Source organism: Arachis ipaensis, chromosome B01 (assembly GCF_000816755.2).
Source record: "Arachis ipaensis cultivar K30076 chromosome B01, Araip1.1, whole genome shotgun sequence".
Classification (NCBI taxonomy): domain Eukaryota; kingdom Viridiplantae; phylum Streptophyta; class Magnoliopsida; order Fabales; family Fabaceae; genus Arachis; species Arachis ipaensis.
This window is the reverse complement of record NC_029785.2, coordinates 2,651,554-2,669,700: the sequence shown is the minus strand read 5'-3', so window position 1 is coordinate 2,669,700 and position 18,147 is coordinate 2,651,554. Positions and strand designations below refer to the sequence as shown.

The 18,147-nt window shown below is 30.7% G+C and overlaps 1 protein-coding gene and 1 long non-coding RNA gene across 3 annotated transcripts; one reads left to right on the top strand and one right to left on the bottom strand.

The window, feature by feature from the left end:
• On the bottom strand, nt 494-5,339 carry LOC107640133. Of its 2 annotated transcripts, XR_002357219.1 has the most exons (11): nt 5,202-5,297; nt 4,169-4,199; nt 3,474-3,526; nt 2,987-3,050; nt 2,788-2,815; nt 2,511-2,607; nt 2,017-2,153; nt 1,752-1,839; nt 1,433-1,499; nt 1,002-1,062; nt 494-767 (listed from the first exon to the last, which is right to left on the bottom strand). It is a non-coding gene; the product is annotated as an uncharacterized LOC107640133 (long non-coding RNA). The 2 variants fall into 2 exon arrangements; XR_002357212.1 differs by lacking the exon at nt 4,169-4,199 and having other exon boundaries at nt 5,202-5,339.
• Nucleotides 13,960-16,454, top strand: LOC107644259 (isoleucine N-monooxygenase 2-like). The gene is made up of 2 exons (XM_016348078.1): nt 13,960-14,907; nt 15,813-16,454. The coding sequence occupies exons 1-2, from the start codon at nt 13,960-13,962 to the stop codon at nt 16,452-16,454; spliced, it is 1,590 nt and encodes a 529-aa protein (XP_016203564.1).

Genomic DNA, 18,147 nt, shown 5'->3' with positions numbered 1-18,147 from the left:
GTGTAGAAAATAAGAAATAAGTTTAATAATAAATCCTATGAATTTTTATTCGAATCCTAAGAAAGTTTTATAATTCACAACTAGAAAATGGATTAATACAAACAGATTTATAGACGGATTTAGTCTTTATTACAGATGGATTTTTGGTTACTAAAAAAATTACCGACGGATTTTGTCCCTCCGTAAAAGCCCCGTCGGAAATTATTTACCGACGGATTTTTTTCCGTCGAAAAATTACAGACGGATTTTTACCAGTTACCGACGGATTTTTCCTCTGTAAATTTTCTATCCATTTCCCAAAGGCGACGAACTTTCAGACGGATTTTCTGTCTGTAATTTAAACTTTGGAAAATTATCTTACACTCTAATTACAGACAGAAAATCCGTCTGTAAATCCGTCGGTAAGGTAAAATAGAATTTTTTTTTTATTTTTCCATTGCAAAATAAATACTTTAGGTTTGTTTTCTAAATTTACTCCATCAAACACTGTAAATTGAAAAAAGAAAGCCAAAAATCACATAAATAAACATAATATTCATTACATGATACCTATAAAATTGGATGTTATTTTTCAACATCATTGGCCAATATCTCACTGTCTTAATAAAAAGATACCCAAAAAAATAAGATGACCATCCTAATGTTACATGAATGTCACAAATTACACTTATCACTTAAAGATAGAATAATCTAAAATATTAATAGATAACTAAATTGCATCGGCAGCATCAAGCTTCACATTGAAAGTTAATCTTGACATCTCCTGACTGAAATAGAATCAAAACCCGAATTGGAATTGGAGTGAATTGGAATGCTTGAATAAAAATAAAGCATATTATTTAAAGCATTTTGCACTCCAGAAGTAGTCTCTTTTTGCATGAACAAGTTTCCATAAAAGAATCAGTAAATAGAGAATTACATCTCTTCCTAGAAAGCAAGAACCATGAGCTTCTTAAAGGAGGGTAAAAGAGGAACTGTAGTAAAATTTGAAGACATAATACCTCCACATAGTAGCTGAACGCAAGCTTGCTAAGTAGTAGCATTATCCAAAATAAAGTATACCTGCCATAACAAAGTACAATCATATACTTTAATACCAAAATATACGAAGAGCTAAACAAAAACTCTCAATTGAACCATTATCAAATAGTGGTTGTATACTTTAATGCCCCATTATCACTGCCAACTTCACTTCTCTATATTAAATGTACACATGACAAATTTTGCTTCACTCATAAAGGTTCAGAATTGCGAAAGAGTGAGAGTGAGAGTGAGAGGCATAATAACTAGAGCAGGAAATTATAAGCATACCTCTATGTTTTAATGCAACAAAGTGATGAGCTAAAAGGTTCAGAATTGCGAAAGAGTAAGAGTGAGAGGCATAATTGTAAGTTGTAACAGCAAAGAAAGAATTAATATGACGATGTGATACCTGAAGAAATAGACTGAGGAAATTGTGTTTCAGTGTCGGTAAAAGTTGAGAAAGCTTGATTGAACTCCTACAGATGGAAAGAAAGAATAAGAGATTGTGATTGGGGATGGAAAAGAAGAAAGAGAGAGAGAGAGAGAGAGAGAGAGAGAGAGAGAGAGAGAGAGAGAGAGAGAGAGAGAGTTAGAGTATTATTTTTATAAAAAAAACTTCTAGCAGTGAAAAGATAATAAACATTGCATTGGTGTATTAACAAGGGAATGAAAATGGTGATGCAAAGAATTAGCATGAGTTTTGGGAAGATGAGAGCAAAAACACATACCTAGGTACTAACATTCAGTTTTTGCATAACCGCACGCCCCACCCAATTGATAATAGAATTCCATGAGCGCAACCAATGCAAAAGAATGCTGAAAAACATAAAACCTTGTCAATAAATAAAATCAAGGTTTAGACTCGCGCTTTACGCGAAAGTAACAACAACAACAACAACATCTTTTGTCCATATCATGAGATAAATTAAAAATATATTTTCATAAATATTATAAATAGGTAAAATAAAATTCGATGGAATAAGAAAAGTAAACCTTTATCTTGCTAATTAGAATAGTCTTCACAAATAAAGCAAAATAATCTTATTTGATGAAGTGTGTGCTGCTGCTGACCACCCTCATTACACATGAAATGGTGTAAAATCAGAATCAACAGTAACATTAATCATCCACTGCAATAAACCATACAAATACTGTAAGCAAGAAAGGAGCTATCATGAAAAAGTTTAGTTTTTTGTTCTCTTTTCTAAGCATCTAGTTTATTATCCTTAAAAAAGTGAAAAAAATTGGCACCAATAAGAACTTTTCATTTTAAAAGTAAAACTTGTTTGTGAAAAGGGTAGCCATAGTACAGAGAAATGGCTAAGAATAGAAAGATAAACATTGCCTCGGTTTATTAACACGAGAGTTAATCTTTATAATTTTTCAATAGAGCTGCCTCAAGAAGATAAAAAAAGTATGATCTTAATTTGTTAATGATAACGGTTAAGAAGCTTTGCAATTTGCAGAAAGAAGAGAATAATATGTACTGGTGCCTATGGAGTCTTTCCAAGAAAGGCAAGACTTGAGTTGCTTGGCAGCTCGTTTGACATTATCACCCTTTTGGCAATGGTTACAATATCACTCCTGTTTTCACCAACCAATACATATTAATGATTAGTTTGCAATTTCAAAGCTGAAATGATGGAACCAATGTCTAGTATCAATAGCTACTGTTTGAATATATAGGGAACTACATGGTTGTAAAAACATTGCATATTAAGAATTTGTCTAAACATCAACAATGAAGAAGATTGAGAAGCAAACCTGTGTCATCAGGAATCATGACATTTTCCTGCACCATACAATCAAAAGGAAAAATAATTAGGCATGCATAAGAAACACCAAAAGACAATATATATTAAAAGACAATATTATGCACAAAACTCAAAAGGTTGATAGAATACAATTGACAGCAAGATAAACTTTCATCTGATTCTGTTCTGAGAGGAAAACAAACTCATACCAGTGATACAAGATGCAGATGCACCGGCTCACCTATATTCTCTTCTATGCAAAGAACAAACTATCTGCAGAATATAAGTAAAAATATTAAGCATAGAGAGGGTGTAGAGCAGATGGATGGGTACAGAAATCAAGCAAACAAAAAAGAGAATCAATTTTCAGCAATTCACATGGCATTCCTATACAAGGATACAACAAGAACCAAGCAAAGAGAAGGTCCACCCTATTTATGGAGTCTCTCTAAGAGATGTACCAGGTGGTCCAAACCCACTTCATAATTGATCAGCAATCTACCAATCTGCTGCTTATCAAGTTAGATTAAACTAGAAGAGACAAGAGTATTATTTTTATAAAATCATGAGAGAGGGCAATTTGGTAATTTACTATGGCAAAATCACAATCAGAAGACTCAAGAAAAGACCTAATCCAACAACTATAGATAAACAAATCACACAGAATTTTTTGAGAATCAGGGTGTGCTTGCTAACCTCATTAACTGTCACTTGGAGCAGAGAGACAGCTGAATTCTAAGCCGTCGATCCTGTGGAGTAGTATTAAAAAAATTAATTAAGAAACTAAAAATTGGGAATCACTGTCAATTGGATCTTTGCCTAAGATATTACCATGGAATAGTATTAAAAAAATTAATTAAGAAACTAAAAAATAGTCATGAACAAAATAAAGACAAACTACTTGACTCACTGTGTCATGATGACAGATTCCCTTCTCATAGAATCAAATGCATGGTCACAGTGCTCTTCAGCATTTAATTATAGACACGACAATATGGGTTTCATCAAATTTTTCACTTAATTACTTAGTATTCTTTTAGCCTATAAACAATCACATTTAGTGCTCTAATTACACAACTGAACACCGAAAAATAAGCAGGGAAATATTTTTCCTATCATCAAAATCAAAAACTGAAAAAAATATTAGGAAAATCAAACACATCTGACCAATTTATCTCTAAAAAACTTGAGTTTTTCTATTTTGAACAAGTATATTTTCACAAACTACATAATGCTATATATAATTTAAACTTGTATTAATGAAAAATGAAAAGTATATTTAAGTATCAATGCATCAGTTTTCTACTTACATACCAGAGATTGCACAGAATTAGTTTATCAAAATCATTGACTGTGATTTGAGAAATAAAAGAACAAAAACATAGACTCACATTTACATTAAATCAGAACCACATTGGTCCCCTGCATTGCAAATTACAAAAATCAAAAGCTGAAAAATATATATAGGACTACTAAATTTCAACATCATCAACAACCACCTTAGATTATTTTTTTGTTACATAACTCCTCAATCCAATTGAGAAACAAAAAGAATCAGTAAAGGAAAGAAATATAAATCAATCGAAGAAAAAAGAATCTCTAAAATCCAAAGCATGCCATTTTTCACAGAATTGCGTGAACTGAATCAGAAGAATTGCACTAACCTTAACTCATGGATCCATGTCTTAAAAGTACCATTTTTCCCCTAATTACTTGATATAAATAGAACCAAACTTTATAGTTCCTATCCTAAATTATCAGCTAGCCACTCAGCACATCATGCTCATATATATTTCATTCAGAAACCACTTTGGAAATATAATGAAGAAGAAAATTAAAGTATGCTGCCAAGTTGATGAGAGAAAATAGAACAATAATTCCATTTTATTTATAACACATGTATGATAAAAGATATTATATGCAGAAAATTAATGATCATGATTCATAATTTCTAATGGTGGAATCACTTATTAGTACCATCATTAACATACATTTTACAAAGTAAGATCAGTTTGTCTACAGAAGTGAGTAATCAATAGGAGATGGAGACAGAATGTGACAAGGGTTGAACCAGAAGCCTATACACTTCATAGCATCTCAATTGGCCCAAAAAACTCAATAGCTTATGGTAGTTTCATAAACAACTAACAGTTAAACATATGATTGATCTTCAGTAAGCTTTAATTCTTTTAATTTCTTGTCTGGAGGTGTCTCACCAACACTTTATTCAGTTTTATTTTTATCTATTTTTCCACTAATCATAAATGTTACAACACTAAACGAACCTTAACATTGAGCAAAATCCCTCAAAAAAAATGTTGAACATAACAATAACAACACAATAAGAAAACTCATCAGAAGAAACACCAAGAACAAAAACAAAAAATAAAAACTAAGAAATAGGAAAAAAATCTCAAATCTTACCTCAGAAATAAAGGGAAAATGGCGTATGGAGGAGGTGTGGGAGGAGGGGCACAATGTGATTGTCGACGACAGCAAGGGACGCAAAGTTATGGCAACCGCAACACCAACTCAATGATGGAGGAACATGCCACACCTCGGTTCGTGGCTCTTCAGATCTACTTCCAATGGAGGAGTGAAGGAACGGTCATGACTCGTGAATGAAAGCGAGGAGGAAGGGCAGTGACAGAAACACAACGGCGACACAGAGAGAGAAGGAGAGTGCTCGAACAGAGGAGAAGGCCAATGAGCTTCCAAACAACGGGGAGGGAGCTTCCAATCACGGCGACACAGCTTCCTACGACGGCGACGAATCTTCTACGTTGGCGGTGGAGGCTGTGTCTGTGTAGGGGTTGCGGTGGCTGCGCCGCTGCGGGGCTGTGAGGCTGTGGGGTTGCGGGGAGCTGCGAGGGCTGATGCGGGGCTGTGTGGCTGCAGTGGCGGCAGAGACTGCGGTGGCTGCAGGCGGCGGGCTGCAGGGCGAAGAGTTCGAGGGATGAGGGCGAAGAGGAGTGTGAATGGAGTGTGAATGGTGTTCGAATGGAGTGTGAAATGGGTGGTGATAAAATTAGGGTTTTCAATATTTCCGACGAAAAATTTAAATTACAGATGGATTTTTCGTCTGTAATAATTTAATAAAATGCAGTGTTTTGTCTATTTAATTACAGACGGATTTTCCGTCTGTAACCATTTTTCACGGAAAAAATTAATTTTTTTGACGAAATTATCGACGGATTCTCTTTTTCGTCTGTAATTTATGCTAATCCATTTTTTTTGTTTTTCGACAAAAAATTCCTCTGAAATTTTCTCTGTATTTTAGTGGGATAAAATCCGTCGGAAATATCCGTCTGTAATAACTAGTTTTCTAGTAGTGAATTTTTTGTTGAGTTAGTAGTTCTTTTATGATTTTTAATTTCCATTACTTTGGGTATAATTTTTTTTATTACGACCATTTTCTTATGGATATAAATTTAACTATATATCCACATTTTGATGGAAAAATGTGAAGAGGTTGAAGAAGAATTTTAGAATTGGATTTATCAAAATAACATTTCTAAGTATTTTTTGTTTCAAAGAGTGGCGGTTAGTTATTGTTATTATTAATAATAAATATTCCTGACACTACATGTTTTAGGGATGGCAAAATTTTTCGAGACGCGGGATTTCTGCGGGGACTGCCTCGAATGGGAATCCGATTATGGAGAATTTTTTCTATGGAAATAGGATGGGGGACAAAATTCCCCCGAAGCAGGCGCGGGGACCCGAGCGGGGATTCCCACCACGTCCCTGCTATTCCCTGAAACTTATGAATTCCTTGAATTATCCTTAATAGTTTATTTCTCATATATGTTTTTTAGTCATTTCTCACACACACATATATATAGAAACCCAAAACTCCTAATCTTTATTTGCTTAACCCTTCTTCAATTCAGAGATCCCTAAGGTTGTCCATACTCCATCCAACCTCTCTGCAGCCACCTCCTCGTCACCCTTCTCACCGCATCGTCACACCTCACCGTGCCATCACTCTTACCGCGTCGTAATTTCTATTTGCGGCGTTCCTTTTCGTAACTCTGTCGTCGTGTGCATTCTCCTCTTTGTTGCCGCGTCTCCCACCTCGTCCACTACTTTGTCCTTTGGCTCGTCGTTGCGTCCCCCCATTGCGTTATTTCGAAAGAAGTCATCATCGTGTCATTTAGACTTTTTGTATAAAATCTTGTAGTTTTTGTATAAGATAAATACTTGCAACTCTATTCATATGGAAATTAATAATTAGTTAGAATTATTATGTAGATGGGAAATGGGGTTCCCGCAGAGAACGGGGCCCCGTAGAAAATAGGAATGGGGAACAATATTTCCCATGGCGGAGAATGGAGACGGAGATGGAAAACAAATCTGAGGGCGAAGATGAAGAGCAGGGAGACATCTCCCGTCCTTGTCCTGCCCCATTGACATCCTAAGTCATGTTTAGTTCCTAGCAGACACCACAATAAATATTTTGAATGAAAAAAACATAAGAAATTTTTGCTACATGTTTAGTTTCTAGCAGACACCACAATAAATATTTTGAATGAAAAAAACATGGGAAATTTTTGCTTCATTCTTCTCCCTCGCCGACAAGGCTACAAAAACTAAGGTTAATCACTTTCAATTGTAAGACGTGTCCACGGAAACCACCTACTTTTGCAGGCTGTAACAGGGTGAGCACATGTTGCTCATGGCATTTAGCTATAAATACAGGTAGTTAAGAGGCAAATTATATTATTTTCAGCAAATATAGAGACTATAAAATAAATTAAAAATAAAAATAAATAACTTAAATATTAAATTCACAAGACTTATTGCTATAATTTTGTATTGACAAATTCTCTCAATTTTTATTGTAATATTTGTTATCACCTCCCCTCTCTCCAGAATTTACAGCCAAAATATATAAGGTTGTGTGTGAAAAAAAAAAGTGAGACCGGAAAAAGAAATTGAGGGACAGACATTAAATTAAGTTTTTATATTATATTTAGTATAAAATATATTGAATTGAGTTATATCTTAGTATCATGTTTACTTTAAGATAAATATGAAAATGAGTAAAGTATCGTTTTTGTCTCCAACGTTTGGGATAAATCTCAAAATTGTCTCTAACATTTCAATCGTTCTATTTAAGTTCATAACGTTTTAGAATTGACTCAATGTTGTCCTACCGTTAGGAATCCGTTAACATAATTGATGGCGAGACAAAATTGAGACGATTTTGAAACGTTAAGGACTTAAATAGGACGAAAACGTTGGGGACAAAAACAATACATAGAAATAAATTTTAGTTTTATCTTTCAATAATATCAATTTTTACTGTACATAGTATTCAATTATTTTTTAATCACATCTAAGTAAATTACACTTAATCACATTACTTTCATTCTACAATGTTAAACTTTCGAAGAAACGTAGACTAGAAAATATGACAAGTCAATTTAGGTTCTATTCTATCCGCTGGACAGTAGATCTTAGCCATTTCGAGATGAGCTTTTCTTCTATTCAAAGACTATGTATATATATGATGAAAATTTTGTACTATACTAAAATCTAAATTATACCAATACTCTATATATGTCCTCGTGTGGGTTATGTTATTTTAGATGTCAAACTCTTTAGATAGTAATTATGATTCGATTATGTAAAACTATGGATTTAATTATATACTTTAGTTATTAAATTAATATGTATAATGTGATTTTTGATATGTTCGGTTTGTGAATATAATTGGGATGTATTGTTATTGTTATTAGAGATTGATGTTTATTATTGATACATAAAGATATATAATATTTATTTTGACAAGGATCTAAAAATAAAGGAGATTCTGTAAATTTAGTTGATTAGCTTGTTGAGGGACGTGTCGTCCTTTGAATACTAGTCATGACTTAGTTCGGGTCATGACAGATTAGATCAAATTGATTTTCAGTAGTTTTGTAAAGTGTATTAAAAAATTAATCAAATTTATGCGTTTTATCAAAAAATAGAATCTAATCTAATTTAAATTTATATCGTTTTAGTTGGTTTTTTATTTGAACTAGTATATGTTCCCGTGTCCTACACGGGATAATACATAAAATTATATAAAAAATTTTCATTAAAATTTGAAATGAAAAATATCTATAGTAATTATTATTATTATAAATATTTTACAACTTAAAAATATTAAAATAACTAATATTTGTTTTAATCAATTTGGATTGGGTGAATGGTCATTTCATTTGTTCGTTTGAGCAAGTATTTAGAGTTCGAATCTCGTTTTGTGTGTATAACAATCCATTAGTTAGCAACAGACCCTTAATAAATAGAACATCAATATGTGGTGGATTAGTTATCAACTTGCCGAGTTAGGAAATCCGTAGAAAAAAATTGTATTTGTCTTTAAAATAGATTAATTTTCCATTAATAGCAATACTTATGGACTTTTGTTTTGTTGAAATTTACTTGGGATAATTTTATTTGTTGGTATTATATTCATTCTTGAAGTCAAAATAATATGATCAGCATTATTACTTGTTAAAACTTCACATTTTATGAAATGATTTCTAAATTTTCAAATTCATAAACTTATGTCATTACAAAAGTTATTAGATCGATCAATTAATATTTCTTGGCAATATAGTGTACCGAAACACCATTGTTGAGTATTAGTTAGTGTGAAGAGAAACCAATAACAACTTTTGTTATTCAATATATAATTTATTCTATTGAAAAATAAATTAATATTTTCTAAACTTGTAAATACATTTTTTTCTAATTTCTTACACTATTTTATTTGACAATATTTACCATTAAAAAATAGCAAATGACCATACTATTTTATAATATATATGAGGTACAAAGTAATTTCTTATCTTAAAATTAATTATGGTTAGTGAGATAAAATTAAAAATATTTTTTTTATTTTCTTATTCAAATTTAAATTTAAATTTAGAATTGATTATATAGTGTCATGTATATATTAAGATTATCTATTTTAATTATGTGACTAATTATTGTTATTTTCACTTTTTCGTTATATTAGAAAATAATATTTAAAACTAAAAAAGAGATAATTAATTTTTTTAATTTGAATTAAAAATATCTTATAAATATATCCAACTTTTATATATACTAAGTGTTATAACATTAAATAGTATAGTATTTGCTATAACAATGACTTAAAATATTAATCCAAGATATATTTAGGCCTAATAAGACCTCAATGCAAGCAAGATCAACTAAAACTCATTGTTAGGGTCCCAAATCCGACTTAGGTTCACTACCTTAAATGCCCAATGCAAATGAAGTCCACGCGTCCCCTCTTAAATCGGTTCAGATTGGATCCTGTTACTAGTTAGATATGGTAATGAGTACTCAGGGGAGCGTGAGAAGCTTCCTTTCCATCCCTCACTCCTATTTAAAAAAAATGTCCCGTTCCTTCTCTGTCATTGCAAGTTCCTGTTTATTACCCTTTAAGGAACACAGATCTCCTCGGGTATTTACGAGTATTCTTTGAAAACTTTTGGGACGATACTGAGCAACGTAGTGACGGACTTGAGAGGTAGAGAAAGTGAGTTAAAGAGAGAGAGGATCGAGGCAGAGAATGAGTCTGGAAGAAAAAGGAAGAATTTGAATTAGAGGCAGAAATTAGGGATACTAAATTCAAGAAATGGATTTATGTATATATAAATTAGGATAAATTAATAATTTTATATTCGCGTATATTTAATAAATTCTATGGGGCATGTACTTATGTTCATATCCCCGTTAGGGTGACAAACAGAAAAGTCCGCCCTGTCTTGCCAAAAGCTCGCCATCTGGTGGGTTGGCCTGCCCTACCTCGCCTAATAAGCGGTCCTGAATTTCTCTGCCGTCCTGCCTAATGGTCCGCTGGCGGGTTCTCCTTTTACTTATAAACCATTAATATGAAATAATATAAATAATTTTACAACAATTTTAATAAATTTATAATTTCTAGAAACATAAAAAAATTCTAATTTTTAAATTCACACACATTAAAGTCTTTATAATTATAAATATGTAATAAATATAATTATAAACCAAATTTATTGAAACGAAATAATAAAATCAACATTATCCAAAGCAAAATAAATATTGTCCAAAATATATAATTAAACATCTTTATGTTTATAATCAATCAAATATAAAACGTAATCCAAAATATAACTTAGAACATCTTTAATTATTATCTTCATCCTCTTGTAGATTAATAACATCATAAAAATTTGTAAAAAAAATTGTCCTGACAAAATAAAAGCTTGGCCCAGCGGAGAAGCCTGCCCCACCCCGCCGAAGCCCGCCACATCCCATGGATTAGGCGGTGCGGGGTAGGTAGGCTTTTTAAGATTGACAGTTTTAAATTTCCAATCCAACCCGCCTTTTGGGGGGTTATGCGGGCCAACCCGACGGGTTTTGGCAAGTCGTGAGGATTTCACGAGTCCCCATCTAGTCCCCAAATGCGAGTAATCCCTGCAAATACCCGTTTCTGATGTTTTTGTGATTATCCCTATTGCAAGCATTCATTGGTTCGTGACGTGGAGCTATTCTAACTACTCAATAAATTCTCAGATAATCAAAGTTAAGGTTATATCATTTTTATAAAGTCACATATATCTTTGTTATAACAATATTAATAGAAGATAAATGGATAAACACTAAGATGTTGTTTGGATATAAGATGAAAAATAAGAGGAAAGACAATAGAAAGAAAGAAAATGAGAGGAAAGAAAATGAAAAGAAAAGTATATTTTTGTATGTGTTGTTTAGATGAAGAAAAAATGAATGAAAAGAAAATAGAGAAAAAAATTTCTTTTGCTTAGATGGAAGGAAAAGTAAGAAGAGAAAAAATTATAATAGAGTAGTCACATTTTTCATATATATAACAATAAATAATATTATATATTAGGTTAATTTATGTTGATAAACCAAAGCCACCCCAAAATTATTTGAATCTCCCAAACTCAAAAATATTACCTGGTTGTTTCCATTTACATTTCTATATAAATCGAATTTAATGAATTCGAATTAGCGTAATAAGTAGTAAATCGAATTTATAGGATTTGAATTACTTGACATTGTGATTCGAAAGTAAATTGAATTCAAAGAATTCGAATTATGTCATCTCCTACTAAATCGAATCTATAAATTTCGATTTATATGGTCCATGCTAAATCGAAGCAATAAGGTTCAATTTATACTCACTTAGTAGCAATCCAGCTCATTGTAAATTGAATCACCTTCATTCGATTTAGTAGTGATATGACTGTTACAATCCGAAGATATAACTCAGCACTGTACGTTACTACGAAAACACATATTTCGAACTCCATAAATTTGATTTACATAGATATGTAAATTGAGACATGCACGTAGCCTTTTTTATTTTGGGGGATATACGTAAAATTGGTTTGTAAATGGTTTATAAAGGTGATTTACCCCACATATTATAACTTGTAAAATCATAATATTTTGAGAAGTGATGTATAGACAACTTAAATGTTGATAAGTCTGAAAAATTTTAAAAAAAAAATATCAAAAAATTACATTAATTTTTTAGACACGTATCTATTTTTTTAAGTTATACATTTTAATTTATATAAATTAATGACAATTAAATGTACAAAAAAATACTAATTAATAAAGAAATAAAATTTAAGATAAACATGTCCTGAATAAATTGAAATAAAATAAAGACTTTTAATTATGATCATTAATTATAATCACATAATTTTTACTAACAATTGACAAAAAATTCATTACAATGGGTATATTCATTTTAATAAATATTCTTCTATCTAACACTATAAAAAAATACATTGGCCACTTTGAATTGCTACAGGTCAACTTCTATCCACAGTAGTAAAATGGTTAAATTGAGATATATTCATCAAATAAACAATCAATAAAACACTCATCCATACTTTCTCATTTTGGATACATTTATATATAAAATAAATTATACTTAAAGAAAAAAAAAAGAAGAAAAGAAGAGTTGAAATAGTAAGAGCGATAAAAATTACGATTCTTATAATTTTGTGTAGCCATCTATATATAGTAGACCAGACAACTATGATTATCTAACAAAATTAATTTGTATTTATTGCACTCAACTTGAATAAGTAAGAAATTATTTTATTTTAATTTAGTCCTTAATTCACATGATTTGAATTTAGCTCAATATATATGATTTGATTTGATTTGATTTAATTATTAGTTGAAAATATCTCAGTTGCCTATTTTATTCATAAATTTATTATTTGAATGACTAATAAATTAATCAAATTAATTAATTAGTATACACAATAAATTTAGTTTAATAAATTAAAAGAAATAAATTAAAAATACTAATAGAATATTAAAATAAATAAATTAAAAAATACTACCAAATCAAATTGATATAAATTGATATAAATTATATGATATTTAAATATCTAATCAAATCAATTAGTTGATATAATTAGTTTATCGTAATAACTTGTATTTAATGCGTTAAAAAAAAATAAATTGGGAAACACTCTCAGAAGCATGCCACGTCAGCTCCATCATTAAATATAGAAATCTAATTTTTATATAATAGAATAAATTTATTAAATGAGTAGTTTTATTTAGATCCATTTGAATTTAAATTAAACACTTGCATGTTATAGAGGCTTTTACGGGGTATTATGCTTTGTTGTTGGAAGATTGAAAAAATGAGAGTAATGGTGAAAAATAATTTGGCATAATAATATTTGGGATTAACAATTTTATTAATTATTTAATGAAAAGATTATTTTTCAAATTTTTTGTTAAATGTTTGGGGAAGAAAAACGACATTATCCTAAAATAATAGAAATTATGAATCCAACAAAACATGTGACAAGTCATGGCCATGAATTTTTAAATCATCATCTAACAATTTTTAACTATTAATTTTATATAAAAATAACTGCACATGAGTCGTGATCGTATAAAAAATATTACATAATCAATGTTTTTCAGCATTTATCTTACATTCAAAAAAGCATTAATCAATTTTCCATTTTTTGCTAAACTTATCATCCTGCTAGCATTTCCCTTTCTATATAATATATAGCAAATATGCACCAACCAAAATATTATAACATACTCCACCTTTAGTAGAGTGTCCTAAATTCTTAATCCAAATAGTTCTAACTTCCCAAGACACATGAAATCTTCTTTTACCCCCATGATGCTCTCTCACTCAATTTTTTACTTCTTTTTCATGCTGTTTGGCATCATACTCCTCTACATCAAACTCCTCATCAAACCCAACGATTCAACCAAGAAACCAAAGAAGCATAGGCTTCCACCAGGTCCCAAACCATGGCCTATAGTTGGTAACATCCCTCAAATGCTTGCAAACAAACCCACATTCAGATGGATACAGAAAATCATGAATGATCTCGACACCGAAATCGCATGCATTCGTCTAGGTAACATCCATGTCATCCCGGTGACTAGTCCTTCCATTGCACGTGAGATTTTAATGAAGCAAGATACGATCTTCGCATCAAGGCCATTGAATTGGTCTAGTGAGCATGTTTCACTGGGGTACCTAACCACGGCTATAACACCGTTCGGAGAACAATGGAGGAAGATGAAGAGAGTAATCACCAGTGAATTGGTGTCTCCGCTACGACTTCAATGGTTACATGACAAAAGGGCGGAAGAAGCCGACAACCTTGTTCGGTATGTGTACAATCAATGCAAGAATGGCAATGCCCTAGTTGATTTAAGGTTTGCAGGGAAACACTATGGTGGAAACTTGATTAGGAGGTTGTTCTTCAATAAAAGGTACTTTTTTGGTAATGGTAGAGAAGATGGAGGACCAGGTGCTGAGGAAGTGGAACATGTTGAAGCATTGTTGAGTGTGTTAAATTACCTTTTTGCATTTTCTATTTCTGATTATGTTCCATTGTTGAGGGAGTTTGACTTGGATGGTCAAAAGGAAGCAATGAAGAAGGCTATTAATACCCTAAGGAAGTACCATGATCCCATCATTGAAGAAAGGATTCATCAATGGAAGAATGGGATAAGGACACATCAAGAGGATTGGCTTGATGTTCTTATCTCTCTCAAAGATGCTAACAACAATCCATTCTTGACTGTGGACGAAATCAAAAGTCAACTTTTGGTATCAATATTTTTCCTCATACTCTCATTAATAGCTATCTATCTACTTATTTTAGTTTGCTTTATTCCGACTGTCATCATGGTTATATACATGATTTTGTTGCATCTTACAATAACTTAGGTTAACAGTCAATCAGTTCTTAAAAGATTCGACATAATATTTTTTAACTTTATTCTTGACAAATTTTATCAATTAAATTGATCTTTTAAATATTACAAATTAATCATATTTATTTTTTAGTCATTCCATTAACATTTTCGTCAACGATTGCTAATATAAAATGTTAACTTATAGCATACATAACACTTAACATGTTCAATTAGATACTGACCAAATATATTTATGAAAATTTATTTCACTAGGTCATATTAAAAATAGAGGAATGTTAGGTAAACAATGACCATCTTGAACAATATAAACAATCACCAATCAAATAAAAATATACTAATCAAATAAAAATACACTACATCCTAATTTAATGCTACTAATTAAATTTAAGATTAATTTACTTTTTTAACTCTATTAATTTACATTGTTCACACATTATTCAAAAATGTTGTTGTTTAAAAATATGGTTTATGTAATTGAAAAAATGGACTAAAGTAATAGACATATCTAGTTAGTATTCAATTTGATATGTCAGATATTATATATATTGTCAATTAATATTTCACATCATTCATTATTGATGAAGAAAATTATTAATGGAGTAATCGAAAGACAAATATGTTTAATTATAATTTTTATAAGACCAATTTGATTAAGAAATTTTTTTAGGAACGAATTTAAAAAATATTCTATTTTTTCAGAGACTAATTTGATTATTAACTTTAACTTATTTCATATTTATGTCTCTAGTGAATTGTGATATACTCTTAATAGTAAGATATTTATTTTTGTTGCAGGAGATTATGATTGCAACTATTGATAATCCATATAATAATGTTGAGTGGGTACTTTCTGAAATGCTAAATCAACCTAAGCTACTCCAAATTGCCATTGAAGAATTGGACAGTGTAATAGGAAAAGAAAGGTTAGTACAAGAATCAGATATTCCAAAACTCAACTATGTGAAGGCATGTATAAGAGAAGGTTTTCGCCTTCACCCAATTGTTGACTTTAATATTCCTCATGTCTCAATGAAAGACACAATTGTTGCCAATTACTTCATCCCAAAGGGTAGTCATGTTCTTATTAGGAGACAAGGTATTGGCCAAAATCCAAGAGTTTGGGAAGAACCTTTGAAGTTCAAACCCGAAAGACATTTGAAGAAAGATGGGTCTAATTTGACTTTGACTGAACCAAATTTGGAGTTGATAACATTCAGCACTGGAAGACGAAGTTGCCCTGGAATTACACTTGGCTCAACAATGACTATTATGCTTTTTGCAAGGTTGGTTCATGGATTCACTTGGATTGCACCTCCCAATGAACCAATCATTGATCTCTCTGAACTTGAAAGTGATACCACAAAAGCTAAGCCACTGGTGCTACTAGGAAAGCCAAGGTTATCCGTGGAGGTTTATCAAGAAATTATTCAAAAATAAGATTGTTGTGCTTGGATTTTGCTCAACTCAAACAAATAAACTATTATTGATCATGTCTGTACTAAAAATCTCAATTCGAAAATCAGATATATCTTTTCTTTATGAGTTATTTTTAAGATTTATAAATTGTACCTAAATAATAAATATAGAAAGCAAAATGTAAAAAGAATAAGCGCAAAAGATGAAAAAATTTATGTTAAAATATATAAAAATTGATAAGTATTTAAATAAAAATAATAAAATTAAAATAATAAAAGAGATAAGAGGGAACTAAAATAACCAAAAGAAAAAAAAATAGAATCTCTCAATTCTTATATAGATTTGTGACTCGTATTTATATATTTAGTGTGAATCGAACTCTTTTACATATAAAAATTGTACTGTGAATCGTTAAATGGTTTAATCAAATATAAATCTAACGGTTTAAATTTTATCATTTTATTCTTTATTATCATTTTAAAAAAGTTTGCTCCATATTCACATACACAGAGTTTATTTTCAAATTTGAATTTGAGAATTGTATTTTAAAATGGACAAACAAAATTTAGTTTTGCTTTTCTGATCTATAACATATAATTTATTAAATCATACACGTTTTTAAAATAGAAAAAAAAAACTAAATATCCCAGAGTTTTTCTTAAAGTATCAATTTTACCTTCCACTGTTTTTAAATGGTTTTATTTATTCCTCAATCAAAATTAGCAATACTTTTTTAAAATGAGAACGGTTAAAAGACTCTCAGAATTTATTATCTTTAGCTATTATTTATTTATTAATTTAATTTATTTAGTCTAATAATTTAATAATATACTTTATCTCATATTTTTAAACATAGATGATTAACTGATAACAAAAAATAATAAATTTTAATAACTCTTTAATATTTTTTTTAAATATCTCCTCGTTCTATTCCAAAAAATGAAAGGTATAAAAAGTATAACAGTTAATATGAGGTAAAATTGACTGATTCAAGCACTAAAAGAGAAAAGGAAAACTGTGGCGGTTTATTTAGGAATTTGCGGCGGTTTTAAACTGCCGCGAAACAAAATTCCAGCGATTCCAGAAACGTCGCCTATTAAGGGGTTGTAATATGATTTTGTGGCAGTTCTAATGAACCGCTGGTACAACCGTCGCAAATCAGGTTAACGTTTTTGCGGCGGTTGCAGAACCGCCGCTATTTCAGTATTGGATTTAAAATAAAATTGCGGCGGTTTCATACACAAGCTAAAAAAAAAACTAACCAACTACTTCGTATGTAGTCAACAGCACATTGAACTTAATAGGTTATGCTAAATTTGCAACATATGAACCTGCGCAACCAGTCCTTTAGCAAGTTTTGCTATTTTGCAATGTTAGAATACTAAAATATCAAAAAAGAAAAGTAAGAGTGAAACGATTAAATTCTGTATGCAAGGAAACTAACAATATAGTTCTTTATCCTTTGAAAAATTGCCTTGCTAGTGAGCACTGCACTAATAATGACACTAAGACCAGGTTCAGTGAGGATAATATTAGAAGCACTTCTAGCAGCATCTGTAGCATCAGCAACAACAATTTTTGCTCTCTTTAATGCAAAGGGGTCATTGATACCATCACCTGTCACTCCACATATATTTAAATGTTTTTAAAATATTAATATTTTAATTATTTTAATTATTAATTTTAATTAATATATATTATATATATTTTGTAA

What these genes read in the sequence shown, in the direction of transcription:
- LOC107644259 (XM_016348078.1), top strand. Translation starts at nt 13,960, where the DNA reads ATGATGCTCTCTCACTCAATTTTTTACTTCTTTTTCATGCTGTTTGGC. An exon ending in AAATCAAAAGTCAACTTTTG is followed by an intron (nt 14,908 to 15,812) that starts GTATCAATATTT and finishes TTTTTGTTGCAG; the next exon opens with GAGATTATGATTGCAACTAT.